At 37.7% G+C, this 18909-nt stretch overlaps 2 protein-coding genes across 5 annotated transcripts in view; one reads left to right on the top strand and one right to left on the bottom strand.

The window, feature by feature from the left end:
• IMPG1 (interphotoreceptor matrix proteoglycan 1) overlaps positions 1-9467 on the top strand; it is a 55832-nt gene extending 46365 nt beyond the window's left edge. The window contains exons 13-18 of the mRNA XM_075747537.1: positions 1071-1642; positions 2442-2661; positions 6550-6760; positions 8650-8826; positions 8928-9109; positions 9436-9467. Of these exons, the coding sequence (XP_075603652.1) occupies positions 1071-1642; positions 2442-2661; positions 6550-6760; positions 8650-8826; positions 8928-9109; positions 9436-9467 (1394 nt within the window). The remainder of the gene's footprint in view (positions 1-1070; positions 1643-2441; positions 2662-6549; positions 6761-8649; positions 8827-8927; positions 9110-9435) is intronic.
• A 5143-nt stretch (positions 9468-14610) lies between these two features.
• The window catches only part of MYO6 (myosin VI), a 112163-nt gene continuing 107864 nt past the window's right edge, over positions 14611-18909 (bottom strand). For all 4 annotated transcript variants that reach the window (XM_075747521.1, XM_075747522.1, XM_075747523.1 and 1 more), the window contains one exon: positions 14611-18094. In XM_075747521.1, the coding sequence (XP_075603636.1) occupies positions 17895-18094 (200 nt within the window). In that variant the 3' untranslated portion in view covers positions 14611-17894. The remainder of the gene's footprint in view (positions 18095-18909) is intronic.

The raw sequence follows: 18909 nt of genomic DNA, 5'->3' as shown, positions 1-18909 counted from the left end.
ACTTTAATAGTCCTTATCACTCTAATAATTGAGCATCTCAGAGAAATCAGTGAACCTCAATAATACTAGGAGGAGCTGAAGAGGTTGATTTAGATAACAGAAAATACATAAGGGGAGAGTCTGGCATCCCACATAAATTTGTTGTGTATATTCTGAAGTCAGCAGAAAGATACAGGCACTTCAAAAGATCCAACAGAAAGGTACAGGCACTTCAGAAGCTTCCCTACCAGCTGATAAGTGATTTTGCCTGCAGAGGGATGTTAAAAGTCCTGTGTGAAGAACCCTCATAAGTATATCACTGAAAAAGGACGAAGTTATCAGCTTCGGGTAGATGTCTGCTGCTTGAAGGCCATCATTTTCTGCGAAGTCATTGTGGCCAGGGAGCTGCAAGCCAAATTCAGACAGTCTCATTCATCACACTTTATATTCGGACTATCAGCTACAGCTATCACACATCCTAGATCCACGCCAAGCCCCAGTGGGGACCTCATTAAAGTTCAGCGTCTGGATCAAATGGCTGCTTCAGGTGCACCAGATGATTTCTTAAGGTTTTAATCTGTTTTTGCTGATGCTGTTGTCTTTCAGGTAAATCGACACCATTAGCATCTGCAGAGGCTGTACTGTTTTTCTTAACCACATTTTATGGTTACTGGCAAATAATAGCTTTAACGTCTCGAAGAGGGGAACAGAATGACTCCGGCATGCAAGTGATCTGAGCAGACAGCTCAAAGCTAGGATCTACTCTTTCAGTCAATATAAATTGACAGGGTGATTACGTACCTTCAAAACAAGAATGCGCTTTGGAATGGCTCGGGAAATATTTAGCAAGTTTAATTATTATTTAAACACAGTGCTCTCAGAAATCTCATCACTCAAACACGTGGATGGGATATTTTATTCCAGTAGTCCTTCCTTGGTGATGGAAATAAGATTTTCATGTTTAGATAGTGTTAAATCTTGTTTTTAGAAATGCTTCAGTGGAAATACAATATTCATGTTGTTTCCATGCTCAATGTTTGTTATGCTTGGTTTTCCAAATAGTTATTTGTTTTTCCCCTGTTTTTCTGCAGCAGTTAAAATCACGGATGAACCAGAATCATCAGGCGATGACATTTTAGTTACAGCCAGCACATACGAAACATTGCCTTTCTTTATCGGTTCGAGTGATCCGTCTCGCACGCAGCCTGAAGATGTTATTACAGACGTGCTACTGTCAGACCAAACGGCACCGCTGCCTGCAGCAACCAGCCCATCCTACGGCCACTCTCAGGTCATCGAACAGTCCCTTGAAGTACCAGATTCCTCGGTGCCCCCATCTGAGAGCGTTCCCCCCGACGGCGCTGGGACGGGAGTGCAGGATATTGCTGCCGAGCTAGATCACATCGTTGTGATGAGCACGGCAGCGCTGGATGAAGCGGAGCATGGCAGCGGTTATATCTCGGTGCTGACAGCTGAGCCCGCAGAAGCCACCCCAGCTCCTACGCTGAAGTATGTAACTACCAGCTCCATGACAACAGCAGCCAAAGGCAAAGAGCTAGTGGTTTTCTTCAGCCTGAGAGTAACCAACATGCACTTTTCTGATGACCTCTTCAATAGGAGCTCGCCAGAGTACAAAGCACTAGAACAACAGTTCATGCAATTGGTGGGTGAAAATCAACTTGAACAACATACGCAATAGTTGGGCACAGTTTAAAAGAAATACACTGAAGAGCACGTTGTTTAAACAATATCAAACCCTACTACAATTCGGTCTGATAAGCTGTATTTGTAAAGGACCGATAAGCCTGGGATGCTCTCAGGGTGTGAAGAAAGAGTTTATGAAATCAGTGATGAAAGTTTTCGCTTGTTCAAGAGACTCCAGACATATGCCTGGCATGCAATTTATTTGGCTTTTTCTTAGATTCCTGTCAACATTATAGCAGTGCTGATTACATCTAAGGCTTGTGTCTACACGCTGGATTTAAAAATAGGCCTTTTAAAATATATCATAGCTTTGCAGGGGGAATGTGATTAGATATGGATTTTCTCTATGGGTACAATAGGGCAGCAGGGCAGCTCAGTAACAGGCCTGTTATGCTATGCCCTAACCTGCCTCGATTGAACGTTTGAAAATAATTAAAGTGGGGTTTTGAGTGAGGTGATTTATTCCCCCCCCCCCCCCCCTTCTAGATGAATAAACTCCCCAAGTGCTGTGCATTTCATTACAGGGGAAATTGCTGCCCATCCAGCTCAATATATTATTAAGAAAGATTCAAGAGTCCAGAAGAAGATAGCGCTAAATAGAAAAGTGAATTTGGTGGTGGAGTTTAACAATTGTATTGAATTCAAAGAAATAACTGTGTGATGTGGGTACTTGATAATGAAAAAGCGACTATAAGAGAAATTAATTGCAGGTCCACATTGACGGTAATTTAAAATAAAGTCAAATTCCTGTTTTGCAGCTACTTCCATACCTTCAGTCCAACCTTACAGGTTTTAAGCACCTGGAAATACTTAACTTCAGGAATGGAAGTGTGATTGTGAACAGCAAAATGAAATTTGCCAGGACAGTGCCATACAATATCACGGAGGCAGTACACTGCGTTTTGGAAGATTTCTGCGATGCCGCAGCTCAACGCCTCAATTTGGAGATTGACAGCTATTCCCTGGATATTGAGCCAGGTAAGACTGAATTAATAATGTACGTGCAAAACCAAAATCAAGCAGATAATCTTTTCTAGATTGTTACAGCTTCAGAAGTATCACTGGTTTGGAAACAACAAAATTAGCAATAGCCTCCCAGTGATCAGGAGCGATAAGAAAATCCAAGATGTTGCAAAAATATCTGCAGACGTATTTTCATAGTATAATCAAATGCTGGGTGGAGGTGTTGGTCTGTGCACGTACACCAACTGCTGTTCAGAGCCAAATGTACAGAACTAAAAACTCTCTAGAATAAAGGCTGGGCAAAAGACAGGTATAAAGAATGCTCATGTGCAGTTTACGGGACAGACATGCAAATCTTGCAGCTGAGTGTGTAAACATATAATTTCTGGTGATTTTTGCAATGTTATAAGCCAACCATAGTTTAGAGCATCATTAAATTTATTTTCAAAGGGCTACAGAGTTCAATACAGAAGGAGACAATTTCTAAGAATAATTGGATTCTGCAGATAGTCACTGACCAGAGCATTAGTATATGTAGCACTGCATAGATTTGTAATTCCAAAATCTCTCCTGATTTAAATAAGTCACTAATCTTTGTTAAAGAGTAGAAAGTCAGTAACAACATATCTGGACGCTACTGCAATGTCGGAAGCTTAAAGTTTTCAAAAACTATATTGTTTTAGGAAATTGAAGCCTGGATCTATTTTCAGGTTCTATTTAATTATTTCTGTTAATTATTTGATTTCATTGGCATGGAGAAGAATGATACCAATACCTTAACATGCAGACGCCTTTAGTAGTTTTTGGTTAAGCTGGCTTTTTACATACAGATCTCTGACATCTCCAGAACAACAACAAAAAAATAAATTCATTTACAATCCATGCAGGCAGTTTCTAATCTGGTTTAATTTTATGTAACTCCTTGTGATCACTAAGCGTAGTGTGTGGTAAAGAAAGTTAACAACATCACAGCATTTAAACTTTCAAACACTGCTATGATAAACTGATGTGTCACTGAATAAGGTAATAAATGAGTTCACTAGAAAGAGTGAACTTTGGGCTACCACACGTTCTCTGCTTCAGTAGTAAATTTTCATTAAATAAAAATTAAAATGAAAAAGTTGCTAAAATGCAAATACAGAAAAAAATTTAAATCTTTCATCTTCATCCATATCAGCTGCTTTACTGGTGTGACATTTTAACATTAATTCAAGAAAACTAGATCACAATGAGTGCTGAGAGAGCTGTTCTTTCAAGGTTTGTGAGCAGTAGTAAAACGTCAAAATAGAAGAAAATATGTTTAGAAAACCAGTATATTCCCATACAGGTGTTTCAAAGCCCTACTGTCTTTTGAATTAAAAAAAACAAAACAAAACAAAACCACCCCAAAACAAAAACCAAACAAACCTCAACCCGCTGAGTAAATTAAGGTAATTTAAGCAAATTCCTATTTATTGTGAAAGTAAGAGCCACCTAGTGGTAATAACGTTATACCACAGTGAAACTGATGGGAACTGACAGTCCAAAATATATACCCAGGCTCAGCAGCTGCGAAGGGCTGACTGCGGTGGTCATAAATAATACCATAAAGAATAACATGGAAGGCCTTTAAAAATACTTGCATGCTTTTTCTTTTCTTTTTGTAATCTAAACAAAGTGTAAACACAGAAAAGATGATCAAAACTACGGCAGGTATGTAGCCAAACACTTTATTGAGGAAAATGAAACATTATCACAAAATATGACCCTCTAACCCAGGGAAATGCTCACGCCAGACTCTCGCTGTCAGACAGAAACGTGCTGAGACCTTTCAGCTGCCGCAGCACACCGCCCCGCGCAACGCTGAGGCAGAGCCCGTGCCTCCTTACTAGTGGTAGCAACCTTTATTTCCACTAGCATCAAGGTAAACCGTGACCATCAAAACCGGGGAGAGACTTAGAGGAGATATGCAGCTAACGCAGCTGTTAATGCTTTAATCAATTAATCGTACAAACTCTTTTATTAACCATTTTTCCTTCAGAAAGTGTTCCGGTTTTGCTCAGAGTGCAATTCTGTGTGGGATAAGAAAAGAATCTGTAAGAACTAATACCACCTTTTGATTTGCCAGCTGCTTTTGTTTTGTTGGAGACTAAAATTTGTAATTCCCAATCAGTATCAGTAGTATCAATAACCAGAGCAAAGTACTTCTAACTTCTTTTTTCTTTTCTTTTTTTCTTTTCTTTTTTTTTAAACATATAAGCAAGTGTTTGCCTGCAATAAAGTTACTTTGTAATTTATTGTATTACTCTGAAGTCCAGTTGTTAGAGTTTACATTTACAGTACATACATTTGCAGTGCAGGAGCAAAGTAGATCCCAAATTAACATGCACAATATATACAGCAAAGGGAAATTGAGCATGCTAAAACTCACTAGTCTAAAATTAAAATTAAAAAAAAAAAGGAACTAGCTATAGGATTATAGAGGGGTTAAAAGTGAATGGCTCTGCTGTTTCTACCAGTTAAGCGTATCCAAGTACATGGTCTGAGATTTCCAGTACTGCTATAAAGAATGCAATGCTCATTTTTCATTGAAATGAGTATTATGGAATGTCTGGGGCCATGAAGGGGCTCTGGAGGAAAATTCTCAGCCCAGATAGTACCTACAGGTACTAGTGGCAATCTCCAGTATGCATCTCCTTTTTAAACTACAGATTTTTCTTCTTCAGAATTTTTAAGCCCACATAACTAAGGGCCATTTTTCTACAACACCGATGTATTAGGTGAATTTGATTTCTGTAGACCAGACCTGAGACCAAGCTCCTACATGGGCAAGCTTCCTTTGCACAGGTCCGGTCGCTCAGGACCCGCTGTCCTGCACAGTCCGGCTCATATCTGTGTATCTGCTCTCACGTCCCTCTCTCTGCTCTCCTGTCTTGTCTTTGTACATTTTTGGGGATTTTTTTTTTGCTTTTCTGGATATACATGTCTTATTGAAACTGTTTGTTGGCAGGAAGAGAATTTGTATCCTCTCATCTGCTTCTCATCTTTTCCCTTCTGTCTAAGGGCTTTATCCACAGTACGCAGGAAACTGCCTCCATGAGACAAGATTGGTGGATGCAGCCCTCCTCATCATCACCCCACCAGCACACAGAGGGGCTGGGCACTGCGTTAAAATTACTCCTTCTGCGTCTCTTTTTTTTTTTTTTTTCTTCCCCTCTTCATTTCTAGTAAGAAGCAGAGAATGGGAAAGGAGAAGTAGACTTGTGTGGCAGGCGAAGTCAGGACTTTAAGCCGCCTCTGATTTGGGCCTTCCTATGAACATCAGCAGGCTCATTTTGCCTTAATCTCTCAGACGCAGCCCTTACTAATACTTTTAAAAAAATAAAAAAGCAAGTTTTCCCAATGCTAACACATCAGTCCCAGAAAAGCTCTGCAAGTACATATTTTCTCTAGACAGTGCCAGTATTTCTAGGCTGCAGTCCTCATAGTACTGTGCAATATTCAATAACCTAATTCCCTCTCCGGTCATATCCTAAATTATGTGTTTAAGACGATTATAGCCAAAACCGTTTCTTACACATATGCAAGACTGTAGCATAGTATCCATGAGTATAAAACTAGCACTTACCGTAAAAAAGGATAAAAACATCCAAATGTGAAAATTCTTGTCAGTGAGATGAAAATGAAATCACAGCTTAACAGTGATGGGGTAAACAAACGTACAAGCAGACATAAGCTTGCGTGCTTGCTGCGTCATCTACATAAAGAAGGATGTGTGTCCTTTTATGCTAGACTGTATCTTCCTATTAACACACGCAAATAGCAGGCCAGTAAATGTGAATTATTTTTCTGTCTAGCTGCCACAAAACCTGCCAAGTTACTTTGGGGTAATGCATCAATTAATGATTTACCTATCCTTTCCAGCTGATCAGGCAGACCCATGCAAATTCATGGCATGTGACGAGTTTTCCGAATGCATAACGAACGAGGGGACAAAAGAGGCTGACTGCCTTTGTAAACCTGGTTACGCAAGCCAAGACGGATTACCCTGTCGGAGCCTGTGCGAGTTGGAACCCCATCTTTGCGTCAACGGTGGGAAATGTGAGTTAGTTCCAGGAAGAGGAGCTGTCTGCAGGTAAATAAATGGTGCCTAACATGAATTCTGTTAACAGACCCCTGATATGTCTATTGCATGAGCAAGCAGGGCTGAGTATATACATTTCAACAGCATAAACTATGCTAGTAAACCAAGACCTCAACATTCAGACACTTCAAACTACATTATTGCCATACCCTTCTTCAGTATAAATAGTCTCACTACAGATAAATCCATTTCTGACTGTTAGTACACACAGAACTTCATGATCTAATTATTTTTTAGAGACGCTTTAGAAATTTATTAGAAATTTAGCATCACTGGTAGAGATGACAAGAATGCAACCATGCATTCTTTTCAGACTTCCAAATACTTGCAAAAAAGAAATAACATATTCATGGTTTAGCTAGTGATTACATACAGTATTGTAAGAAATTCCATTTTTCTAAGATGTATTAAAAGGGAAATCTATAGCTTATAAACACACCTATGAACACTATTCTGATTCCAGACCACCCAGTAAAGCACGTGAAGGCTGAGGCTGCTTTCAAAGCTTTCTGGGAAAGGCTTAAAGATTAGCAGCTCCACATAACTGCAAACACATTCCATAAGGATTTTTACATTAAATGCTGTTAAACCAATATTGAGACCTACCACAGTACTTAAACATATTCGTTCCCTTATAAAAGTACCATTTCATTGTAAGACCAGGCTATCCAGAACATCACGTGAAGCGCTGTAAACCAGACTGGCACACGGTAGTTGACCAGCCACGTGTATGAGCAAGAGACAAGTTACAATTTTTACAAGTTACACTTGTTTATTCTCTCTTGATATTGACTTTATTAGGCTAATGATACCTCTTGTAGGGTATTTAGGATTAATGTCAAAAAATAAGACTACTGAGCAAATTATTCTTATGATAATTTCACTGTAACAACTTAACTGCCATAATTCATTTTCTGCAGTGGGTGTCACAGAAATAATAATAGAAGATTCTATTGAATTGACACAGATCCTGCTAAATCCCTGAACTGTGGAGTCACAGTAGTAGTGTAGCAGCAGTATTTTGTGCTAGAAATCAGCCTGTGAGCTGAAGAGGTCCTCTTCAGAACTTTACTGACGTAGCAAAGGGTATAGCCTACTCCTCCAAGACCAATGCACTAAGGAAAATAACACTTTTCCATTTCAGAAAAGCCCTGGCTTGATGTACAGTAATAACTGAATCAACATTTGGAATGGTAAAAATATTGGAAATAATAAATGAAACTTTTTGTGAATTTAACAAGTTACAAACAAACTTACCGCCAGTCTCAGACCGACAGCTTGTGTGAACTCGTACAGTCTGCAGAGAGAAAATTATAACCTATTATTTGCTTTAGTCAAGCACTTGCTTTGCTTGTGAATTTATTCAGAACCACACTAGTTTTTCCACTAACCGGGACCCCTGTGTTCTCATATAAAATACGGCAATCTTCTCCCTTGCCTTAAAGGGAGCTACTTGTAGTAGAACTCTTATTTCAGACCGTTCTACTCAGATTAAAGTCACCAATAAACAGAATACAGGCTTCAAAGATGTGTTTAGACATTACTCCAAAACACACCGGAACTTCTAAGGCTCTAAACCACAAGAGTTATTTCAGCTTCACCTGTGGGGCTAGAAATTTGTCGGAGATGTTCCAAATAGCTAATTTCTTTAAAATTTATAGATTCGCAAAGAACGTATCAGGTCTCTTTAACACTCTCTCATGAATCTAAGAATATTTTCTTTATTATCAATCACATTATTTCATACAGACACATAACAATTAATTGTATTGGGAGTACTGTTGCTATTTAATTGCAGATTTCCCTTTGTTTTCACTTGAGGTACTCTGTATTTTCTGCCTTCAAGTTCTGTGTATTTGTCTCTTCCTCTCCCTATTTAGATGCCCTGTACGTAGACACGAGCTTTACCAAGGACAGCGCTGTGCAAAATTTGCTCCAGAACCCATACAACCCTTCATTTTTAAACCTCTTATTCTTGGCTTACTAAGCCTCGTTTTTCTTTTCATCATTTTAATAATTAAGTTAAGAAGAAAAAGCAAAAGAAACTCTGATTTGCAGTAAGCTGCTCACGATCTTTTTCTTCACATTTCAAAATACTCCATTTTTTTTCTTTTTACAATTTAAAATCTTACCTAAACAAAAATGTTCTGCATTGTAGAAGTTCTACTCTCAACAGCTGCAATTCAGAAAACGCTGTAAGGATTAATCCTGCTTTTGAACATGACGAACCCATAACTAGCTTTTGTCACACGGCTTGTAGTGTAAGTGCTTGTGTCAGTTCCTCAGAGATCATTGGTCACGAAGCATTACACGAACTTGAAAACACAATTCAGCGTGGAGGTAAAATGCATGGAAATCCTTTTCCTACCCCTCAACAAACAGCCCCACCTCAAATAACAGGTCCATCTTCATGTATTAACTCTACAACTAAATCAGCTTTGATTGTAATCTCTTGCTTGGCAATTTCAGAACTAAAAAGACTAATTGATTTATTTGCTTTCCACATTCCCTGCTCTGTAGGTTTCATACCAGGACCGTAGAACTGATTCTCCTACCGCTCTCTTGCATGGCTTTGGTCGGCCATCCTATCTGGGTGCTTTTTGTGATTTAGTGAAATAATTAATCTAGTGGTTTGGTTTCTTTTTTCCTTTTTTAAACTGTTGTAGGTCGCCAGACCAGTTTACAAAGCCAAGACTGACAAGTTAGTCTCCGAAACGCTTCGTTTCCAGCATCAGCCAGACAAAACCAAGGTTTGTGACTATTTTCAAGAGCTTTAAAATTCTACTGAGTTTCCTGTTTGTCAATGTTCCCAGGAAGCCTCTTTGTACTAATTCCATAGAAAGAAAAGCTCTTTTTGCTCTGGATGCTTGGTATTACAACAACAATCCCTTCTTAAGTGCTTTTATGCAACGAAGTTCCATTCTGTTCTATCCATTTGTTAACGTGGCAGCCACCAAAACACACATGAAAGAAGGAGGAATATCCAAAATGAAAAAACATCACAGATCATTTAAAAATAACTTGTGCCTGTTTAAGCTACGTAGAGTTTGAACAAGTAGGAATTCTAATTTGAGCAGAATACTGCTCATATCTCAAACACTACTTCAAGTTTTGCAACTTGAAATCTCTTGTATCTTTGGGGGGGGGGGGAAGGGGAGAGACAGAAAGTAGAAAAGGAGAGCCAATTCTCTAAAATTTCCAGACTGCCTCTTAATTCTGGTGTATCTGACTATGCGCTCTTGAAAGGTAGCCAAAAAGCTTTTACTTCACCATTTTCATTTTTCTGAATCGCAGCCCACTTAGGAACAAAAAAGGTTTTACCATAGCTGTTAGCTCCCGTTATTATTGAGGGGAGCATCAGTACCGGATCACCCCAGCACTAGGTACATACCTTGGGATACGGGACATGGCGCTACATAAACCTTTGGCTTGAGCCAGTGCATTCTTATCTGAATAGTGAGTAATGATACCATAAAGACTGATCTTCATCAAACAGAGGATTCCTGCCCCGATCTGCTCTCTTCAGGTGACAGCTAGAGGCTGAGCTGAGAAGCGGAGGGCTGGAAGGCAGAGATCGAGATCGACAAGTCGGCAGGGAGCAGCAGTTTGCAAAAAGCTCCGAAATTAATTGGCTTCGCTGCTGCTAAAAACAAGAGCACAGGCACCTGCAATTAGTATTTTACACCCATCTTAAAAGAAATGTGTCTGTGGGTAATTGTAGGCCAATAAGCTTTCACACTGGCTGAGCTACTTAAAATTACTACTTACAAAAGCATCAAGTATTTTATGAAAGGAATAAAATGGCACATCTGTGGGAGAAAGCCAGGCCTGTGTCATCTGGACTCTATTTGAGTTGTCGCAAATATACTGACAAAGATCTTCTCAAGATCTAGTTAAGGAAATTCATTTAGTGAGAATTGAAGCAACCATAAAATAGAAATGGGATTAAATAAAAAATTAGGTGGTTTTGGCCATTTTTTGCCATTACTTAACTTAAAAATGAGTGTTCACATCACAGCCCTTATGATGAACACATTTTTAATGATTTGAAAAAAGATAACAGAGGGAAAAAAAAAAATCTATGCAGAACACAGCTTTCGTTAGCTGAAAACTAAGAACATCACTTCCGTATCACAATCTGGAAAACTCCTTTGGGGCTGGGATTTTTAAAACAGAATACGGCACTTGAATTTTCAGGAGCGGGTAGCACTATCTAGGAACTCTTAGGCCAAATTGAAAATTCCAGTCTTTAAATTCTGTTTTGCAATGTGTAGTGATAGCAGTGACAGCTTTTTAGGACAGATTATCTACAGGAAGTACAGCTCTGTATTTATAAAGGCACATATGAAAATAAGCATCAAATTCCACTAGAAGTTAAAAGGAAAAAGCTTGCAGAAGAACCGTGCTGCAACGGATACCACAGAAAATCAGTTTTAACAAACTTAGATAAAACCTTAGAGGATCCAGAAACATTTGACACAAAATAGCCCAGAAGCTTTGGAAATAAAGCACTGAGTAAGATGATGGTAGAATAATTTGTGTCATAATGCCGAATCTAATCGGCATCGCTTAATTCGATGTAATTCAGATGAAGCCTAAAAGTCATTACAGATTCCCTCTAAGATATAAAATACACCATTCATCGCTCATCAAAACCCATAACTGACACATAGCATCATCATCTGAAAAAATGACTCTCAGCCACCAATAAAGATGACCAAAATTAAACTTGAGGCGAAACCAAAGACTGCCCTTTGTTTCAGCCTCACGTCAGTCACCTGGATCCTCAAGCACGCAGTATTTTGGATTAAAGCCATACACCAGCAATACAAGTCAGGCTGTTAGAGCTGCCCCACCACTACCAGAGATTGATTGGTTCATTACCAGAACCACAGGGAAAGACGACCCAAAACTCCATACAGATGGAAGCGCTGTGCTCTTAGCTCGAGCATACCAGGCGTCCGGTTTCGCCAGTTCAGAAGTTTGCACGGCGCAGTTGCCGCTCTTACACTTAATGCGTAGAAGCTGGACGTCCCTAAGACTATTTTATCCCAGGTCTGCTGTAACTGTGAATCTTGTAGATACTTGAGACACTGGTTCTATTGAAGCACACTGGATTCTAATTATTTTACAGTCAAAAATATGTTCTTCAGATTATTATGATATTGGTGGTACTTGTTGGTTACTTCATACAGAAGCACAGCATTGCTATTACCAGGTAGGAAAAATACCTGAGCTCAATGTCTTAGTATGTAAAAAAAATAACTTCAGGATTAACTCAATTCTCCTTACCATGAACTAGAGATTCTCTCAAACGATTTTAGTGAGATCTTGGCTATTAGCAGTAGATAGATAATATATTTTCGAATTCAAAAATGCTTTTCAAATTACTTATGAGAGTTTCTCTTACAGGTATTCAAAAAAGAAGGTCTGCATTATTCAAGACCGGACTTCAGGTTGATTATGCGCATGAAAAATATTCAAGGATCCCTAAAGATATAGCATGTTAGCTCTGAAATCAGTACACATTAAACAAATTGTTTTATTAAAGAAAAACAACATGAACAAATTGACCAACTATTTGACCATGTCTAAAATTTGCCTAGTAAGAAGTCACCAATGTTAAGATGCACGCATTAAGCATCCAGTGCTTACACATCTTAACTGTATTTTTATTTAAGAGCAGAGCGCTAGCAACAGATTTTGCTGAGAAGTGACTTTTTTCAATGTTGTATGTCACATCCTGCTAAAAATGTTGATGAAACTACCGCATTGCTATATCCTTTTATTAACCCTCCTTCCATACAGTGACGTAAGCGGCAAACACCAGAGCTGTCACGGACCGAAGGCCACATTAAAAGCGTTCGGTCACTTTTTCATTCTCTCCTACAACGCTCGCATTGCAAATCACATAGAAGTTGGGATTTTTTTTTTTTTTTTAAAGGTTTCTATGAACATCAGATTCCTATTTTTCTGTTAATGAATCCATACGTACATGCACGCTTCACTGCTTCATTTCTGGAGACAGTTAAACTGTCTTATCCTAAGACTTCAAACTTTTTGCTGAGGCACAATACCTGCCATTTCATCTTTTCAGAACACGAGATTTATACTCACAAGCACCCTCTCAGCAGCCAGTAGATTAGAGTGTCACACATTAGCACGTACAGTTTAAACTCAGCATAGACACAAATAATTGAGAGGTTACTATTAGTTTTTGTAGAAGAAATATAAGCTATGGGCGCCATTAAATATTTTATAGGCTTAGTAATTTATGTTCTATGGGTCCACAATCCTGATTCATGTATGAGTGTTACTTTACCTTGAACACCTTTTTCTTGAGTATATATATTTATACACTGCACCAATGTTGTATAATATTCAGGCACTGTTTTGCTGCTTGGTGCATACCAGAAGTTGTACTTACAGCTCAAACTGAGCTTCTGCAAAGTTCACGACTGTACTGGATGATAGCTCTGCGTTCAGGTGTGAAAATTCCACGTATTCAGGACAGTAGCTGATTTTAGTTGCAATTCCGTTTAGTTCACACCATACGGTTACCACAGCAAAGGCTGGACTTTAGTTTACCTTATTACGTACGCTCAAAAGAACTGTTTACGAATTCCAATTAACTGCACAAACAGATTTGCCTGCAAAACCACCAAAACTGGTGACTGTGTACAAATGAAGGCAATGCACCAAGAACACGAGGTTGAGTTTCTACAGCTGAAATAGTACTTTTACTTACTCTATTTAACTAGGAAAAAAAAATAAAAAAGAAACCTAAGATGTGGTTTTACACAGTAACACTTCAGAATAAAGCTCTACTTTAAGAATACTTCTTGCAGGGCACTGGAAGACATCCCTGCCAACAAATGTTAGCTTTTCACTACTGCTCAAGCAAGTTAAGGATGCATTAAGAATGCTGAAAGCATTCCATTTTTTTCCATTACAAATGTATTTTTGTATGTGTTTAGTATATTTCAATTCATACTAGCTATCACTAGTGAGATTAAAGAATAAGTAATTTTAAAATGTGTATTTTAATACTGAATATTCATGACTGTATTTATCACTCTCAACTATTAATTACCAAATATATTTGCTGGATGTAAGCCTTTTGTATTTCAATAAAATATAATAAAACTATTTACTTGAAAATTTCACAGGGAATTTAATTAGTATTTAATCTCACACTAAGGCACGTCACATTATTTTAAAATTGATGTAAAGCTCAGTTGGACATGAAAGCCGTAAGGAAAGTGAAACAAAATTGTCTCTCTTGGATACCAAAGTCTGAATTACTTCAATCTTCTTAAGTTAAAGTTTGATAACACTTTTTTTTTTAAAGCAAAAACAAACAAACAAAAGCCAAAACCAAAAGCAACACCACCCCCCACCCTGAACATACAGCTTTTCCTGCAGCATACAAACTTGAAGCATCATAAGTGATTTCATTATTCACTGACGAAACAGATGCAAACATTACACTGCATAGCAAACGATCAGCATGCTGGAAGCGATAGCAATACAGGTTAAAAAATAGTAATAAAAGTAAAAAGATACTTATTTCAACAATTACTGAGAAATGAAGTATGAGACTTAAAAATAACAAAATCAGAATTTCTTAATATCAGAATGTTATTTTAGAGGAATCCTTACCTTAGAAAGTAAAGACAAAACCTTTACTAGGGTAGCTTTAAGCACCATAAATATCCAGTAGAAAAGCATTAGGCGGTTCTAGCACAGAAATCCTTTTATCCTTCTCATAACTTAATTTACCCTTACTTAGTACACTTTACATCTTTAACGACAAAATGGTACGAGAGATACAACCGAGATTTCATCATGGAATGTATTTATTTTTTTTTTTTTAATTTTCAGTACAGTATTAGGAGGTCATTTAAATACTTTAAATAAAAATTTTGGAGAAAACCCCAAAGGATTCAACTAGGTAAGGAAAAAACAATCTCATCAGTGGATTAAAGACAAGTATTTAATGACCCTGTGATCCTTGAAGCAGCATTCTCTAGACAATTCATATTCCTGGGTCACCTAGTCAGGAATGTAGCCCGGCATGGTGATTCTCTTCCTCTCCTTTGTTTTCTGGAGTGTTTCATGCAGAAGATCTCAACTATAATGGACAACGTCACTGAGAGGCAGGAAGATTTTTTTTATTTTTTTTTTTTTTAAATCAAACACACAGAACCAAGCCAACATCTTTACCTCATCATTTTGCTTTAAAAAACAAATTACGTTTTTCTCCATAATCGTAGATCAGAAGGGCATTAGGTAATACTACAATCCTACAGGTCAACCCCCTCCCCCCTGTTTTTATTTCCTCTCCAAATCAGCCAACAGTATAATTATCTGACACAGTAGATGGGACAACGGAAACAATTGGTAAGCAGTTGAATATTGCCTGACATTAAAAAAAACCAAAACCTGAAATGAATTGTAAGCTAGTTTTGTTGCACAAAAAGATCAAAAAAACTAAAAGCAGAAGTAGAAAAAGGAAAGAAAAAAGCATGCTACTGTGCAAACTAGAATACCCTGATTTTTGGAATGCATCTTCTGCTTGCCTCAGGCATACTGCTGGAGCAATGCAGAGAGGTGGGAACATCTCGTTTAAGAACATCCAGCCACCAGTTCCTCTTCCACTGTTTCAAAGTCAGTTTTATTTTCATGATAGCTCGTACTTGCTAGTCATTTAGTTAACAAAAATTCCCATACACCCCATTCTGAAAAATAAATTTTCTTTCTGATGCCAGTCAAGGAAATCCTGGCATAATCAAAGGAACAGATTGGAAAAGCTCAGTTAACAATTTTATTTAAGTTCCCCAAAAGTGTGTTTACACATATATATACTAAAATATTTAAGCATATATAGGTGTATATACATACACACACACTTCAGTATTGAGGTTCTTTGCTTACCATGTTCAGTCTCATAAGATCCATTTTTTATATATATATATATACACACACACATGAACTGAGACTGAATGAGTTAAGTCAAGAAGTTAAACCTAGACAGTAATAAATACAGGGTAGGACACTCAGCCCTATCAGTTCAGTGATTTTTCTTCATTGTATTGCATGAATGATCAGAGCTTCTTGCAGTGCTAAGTTTCTGGGGCCTGGAAGTCCTGAAACTTTGGTTCCAATTCAGTAACACGTTAAGCCAGTAACCTAAATTTTATAAGCAGCACCTTTCAACTCATGCAACACTGTACAGGTTTGTACACAACTTGCTAGCCGGCAGTCTGATGCACTTTCATTTTCCAGCCATATACTGCTTCAGTGAAGAATTTGTTTGGGTAAAATGAAAACATTTTCTCCTTTGCAATCACAGGACCAAAAAGTTAGCGTGGGTACGCAGTGGAGGCTGAGATTCCCTAATGCAGCAGACTCATACAGTTAATGTATTACTCAAATACCTCCACACAGTAAGGAGATACAGTATTTATTACCATAAGGAGTGCATTTATAACAGACTGCGGCATGCAAGCACAATCTAAGGTCAGCACGGATGTGTGCACTGTGAGCTTTCTCTGTGCTATAGAACTGCACCTCTTGAAAGTTATTAATTCAGTATAGTTATGCATTTAAAAATTAAGTTTACAAGAGTTTTCAAACTAAGTGAACAGTGAGGAAATTATTTTATAGTGTAAGCAAACTTTGTTAATTCCTAGAGCATGACTTCATTTTTAAAACAGCTTGAATAAGTAACTGGACATCAAGCTACTTGTATTTCAAATTCCTGTTGGAGTGATAATAAATAATGAAGTTTAATTTGTTGAAATAATGGCCAGCATGGTGAAACAATGTTCACATAAGAGAACAAGATGCATCTTAAAACTGCATGACATTAGTAATTCCCACCCACAAAAACTCCCCAAACTGCTTAATAAGGGAACTGTTACAAGCTATGCAACGTGACAGAGGAGAGTAAGAAAAAGCCCAGTGTCCGAATCACTATGATATTCCAGTATATTAAAAGTTGTGGCTATTTCATCAGCACATAGCATGAAGATGATGCATGATGCTATTGGACCAAATTTTTATAGACTCTAACAAAAAGTACAGACCTTGTGCATCTCGTTACAATTACATTAAACAGGATGCCTGAGGCTTGGGCCTCAATACTAAGTTAAGTCATACTGCCACCAAAGAGCTGAACATATTTCCCTTATGCTATCCTTAATCTTATACACCTCCAGATATAAGTCCTGGACACTTTTGCATAATATATTGAAGTTACACTACCTGGATAAGCAAACTGTCCAAGAATTCCTAATGGAAATTTGGTCAGAGAAGTAAAAGTCTAAAGGAAATTTGTACTTAAAGGAAAAAAAAGAAAAAGAAACTGAGAGAGAAGTGGTATAAGCCCTAATGAGCAGTACATTCTTCGAGTACCTCCAATATTACACACTATCGGCATATATGAATGCTCTTCTCAGAATGTACAGAAAACCATTTCTCTTAAACCAAGACAGAGAATGCATTAAATAGGAATTTATGGGTCTCAAGTTTAGGAGGATTTCCCATCAGTTTCTGAAAAAGTCAGTAAATACAGACACTAACCAGTTTTCAAATCAGGACATAAAATGTCTCAGATTATATAAAAGTATACTCCAACTTCTCCGGTACAGAAGTCAAAGCTAAGGCCTCACAATTCCAGTTATTAGAAATAGCATATCCTCTTTACTAAGCCACCACTTGAAGCCAACTATTCAGTGTTTTAAAAAGGGGGATGTTATAAAAAGGTGGTTGCAATGCAGTTCTTTGCAATACATACCCAAGTATAGACAGATTGCTTAAAAGCAAGTTAAGAGTTATAACAGAAACTGTTAAAGAAAATGCAACGTATAAACAAAATGCAACAAACTACACTGACTGAAATTTCTCCAAGGTCCTCATACCTACTAATGTTCACTACACAAATGAAACATCATAAAATACAAATTAACAAGCCACGTGATTAATAAAATCTGTTCACTTTATATTAAACATCTCTAATATGATTATAGAATGTTTACATCCTCTGTTGCACAGAGGAACTCTTCCCTTTGTGTCACGGGCAAGGGTTCTCATCTCGAACACTACTGTGCAAAACGACCATTTATTTCAATAGGTTCTGCAGCATAGCTGTAGCATACGTAGGACGAGCTTGTCTGCTTTCAATTGCGTTCTGAAGATACTGGATACCTCCGCAGCGCTCCCAAATTTCTTCAAACTGCCTCGGCAAAATCTCAGCACCTCGCTTTCGAGTTAAGCCAGTCTCTTCAAGATTAAGCTCACACATATCCATATCGTCCTTACCTGGAATGGTAAAAGGAACAACAAAAAAAACCCCTTATACATCCTTCAAAAGTCCCATTAACAAAAATTAGATCTCTGTTAATTAGATTTCCTCTCTCAAGCTCTGTCTGGTACGAAGATTTTTGTTTTTGTTTTTTGTTTGGTTTTTTTCTTTGGTTTTGGGGGGTTTTTTTTTTTGGGTTTGTTTTTTTTGTGGTGGTTTTTTTTTGTTTTTGGTTTTGTTTTTTTTTGGTTTTTTTTTTTTTTTTTTACACACAAAGTAGAAAAGCAGTATCAGAATAAACTAGTATCAGCTGCTGCAACTAACAAAATTGTGCTTAAAAAGCAAGCAAAAAGGAACAAAGGAAAGAAGCCCAAAAGATGAGCTTCTTGATATATTCTCCTGAAATCCACTACCGGATGACTACTGCATTTATTTTACACATACTTTCAGTTTGACACAGTATCACAGTGAACTGCTGTTATTATTTAATTTGTTCAAATGTAGCAAAGTGACCAAGAACTCAAGACTTTTGATCAAGTAGTCAGTATTGTTAATCTGTCAGCCTCCCATGCTAAACAATGTTTACCAAATGGGACTGACGCAGGGAATCCAGTGAAATGATGAACGTAGCTCACTCGCTATATTTTAATCTTATTTTTAATAGGTGATCCACTGAATGTGGTATTTATGACAGCAATGCTACGTAATTTAGCTATGGGCTTTGACATTGGACAGGCAACAGATGGTATAAGGAATTCTATTAAGAATAATTAGCAGAAAACCAAGGAAGTTTGGTCACTAGTAAAGCATGACTCTGAAGCCAATCGAATTG

Source organism: Balearica regulorum, chromosome 3, assembly GCF_011004875.1.
Source record: "Balearica regulorum gibbericeps isolate bBalReg1 chromosome 3, bBalReg1.pri, whole genome shotgun sequence".
In the NCBI taxonomy this organism is placed as follows: domain Eukaryota; kingdom Metazoa; phylum Chordata; class Aves; order Gruiformes; family Gruidae; genus Balearica; species Balearica regulorum.
The sequence above is the reverse complement of the archived record's forward strand: the minus strand, read 5'-3'. Positions and strand labels throughout refer to the sequence as shown.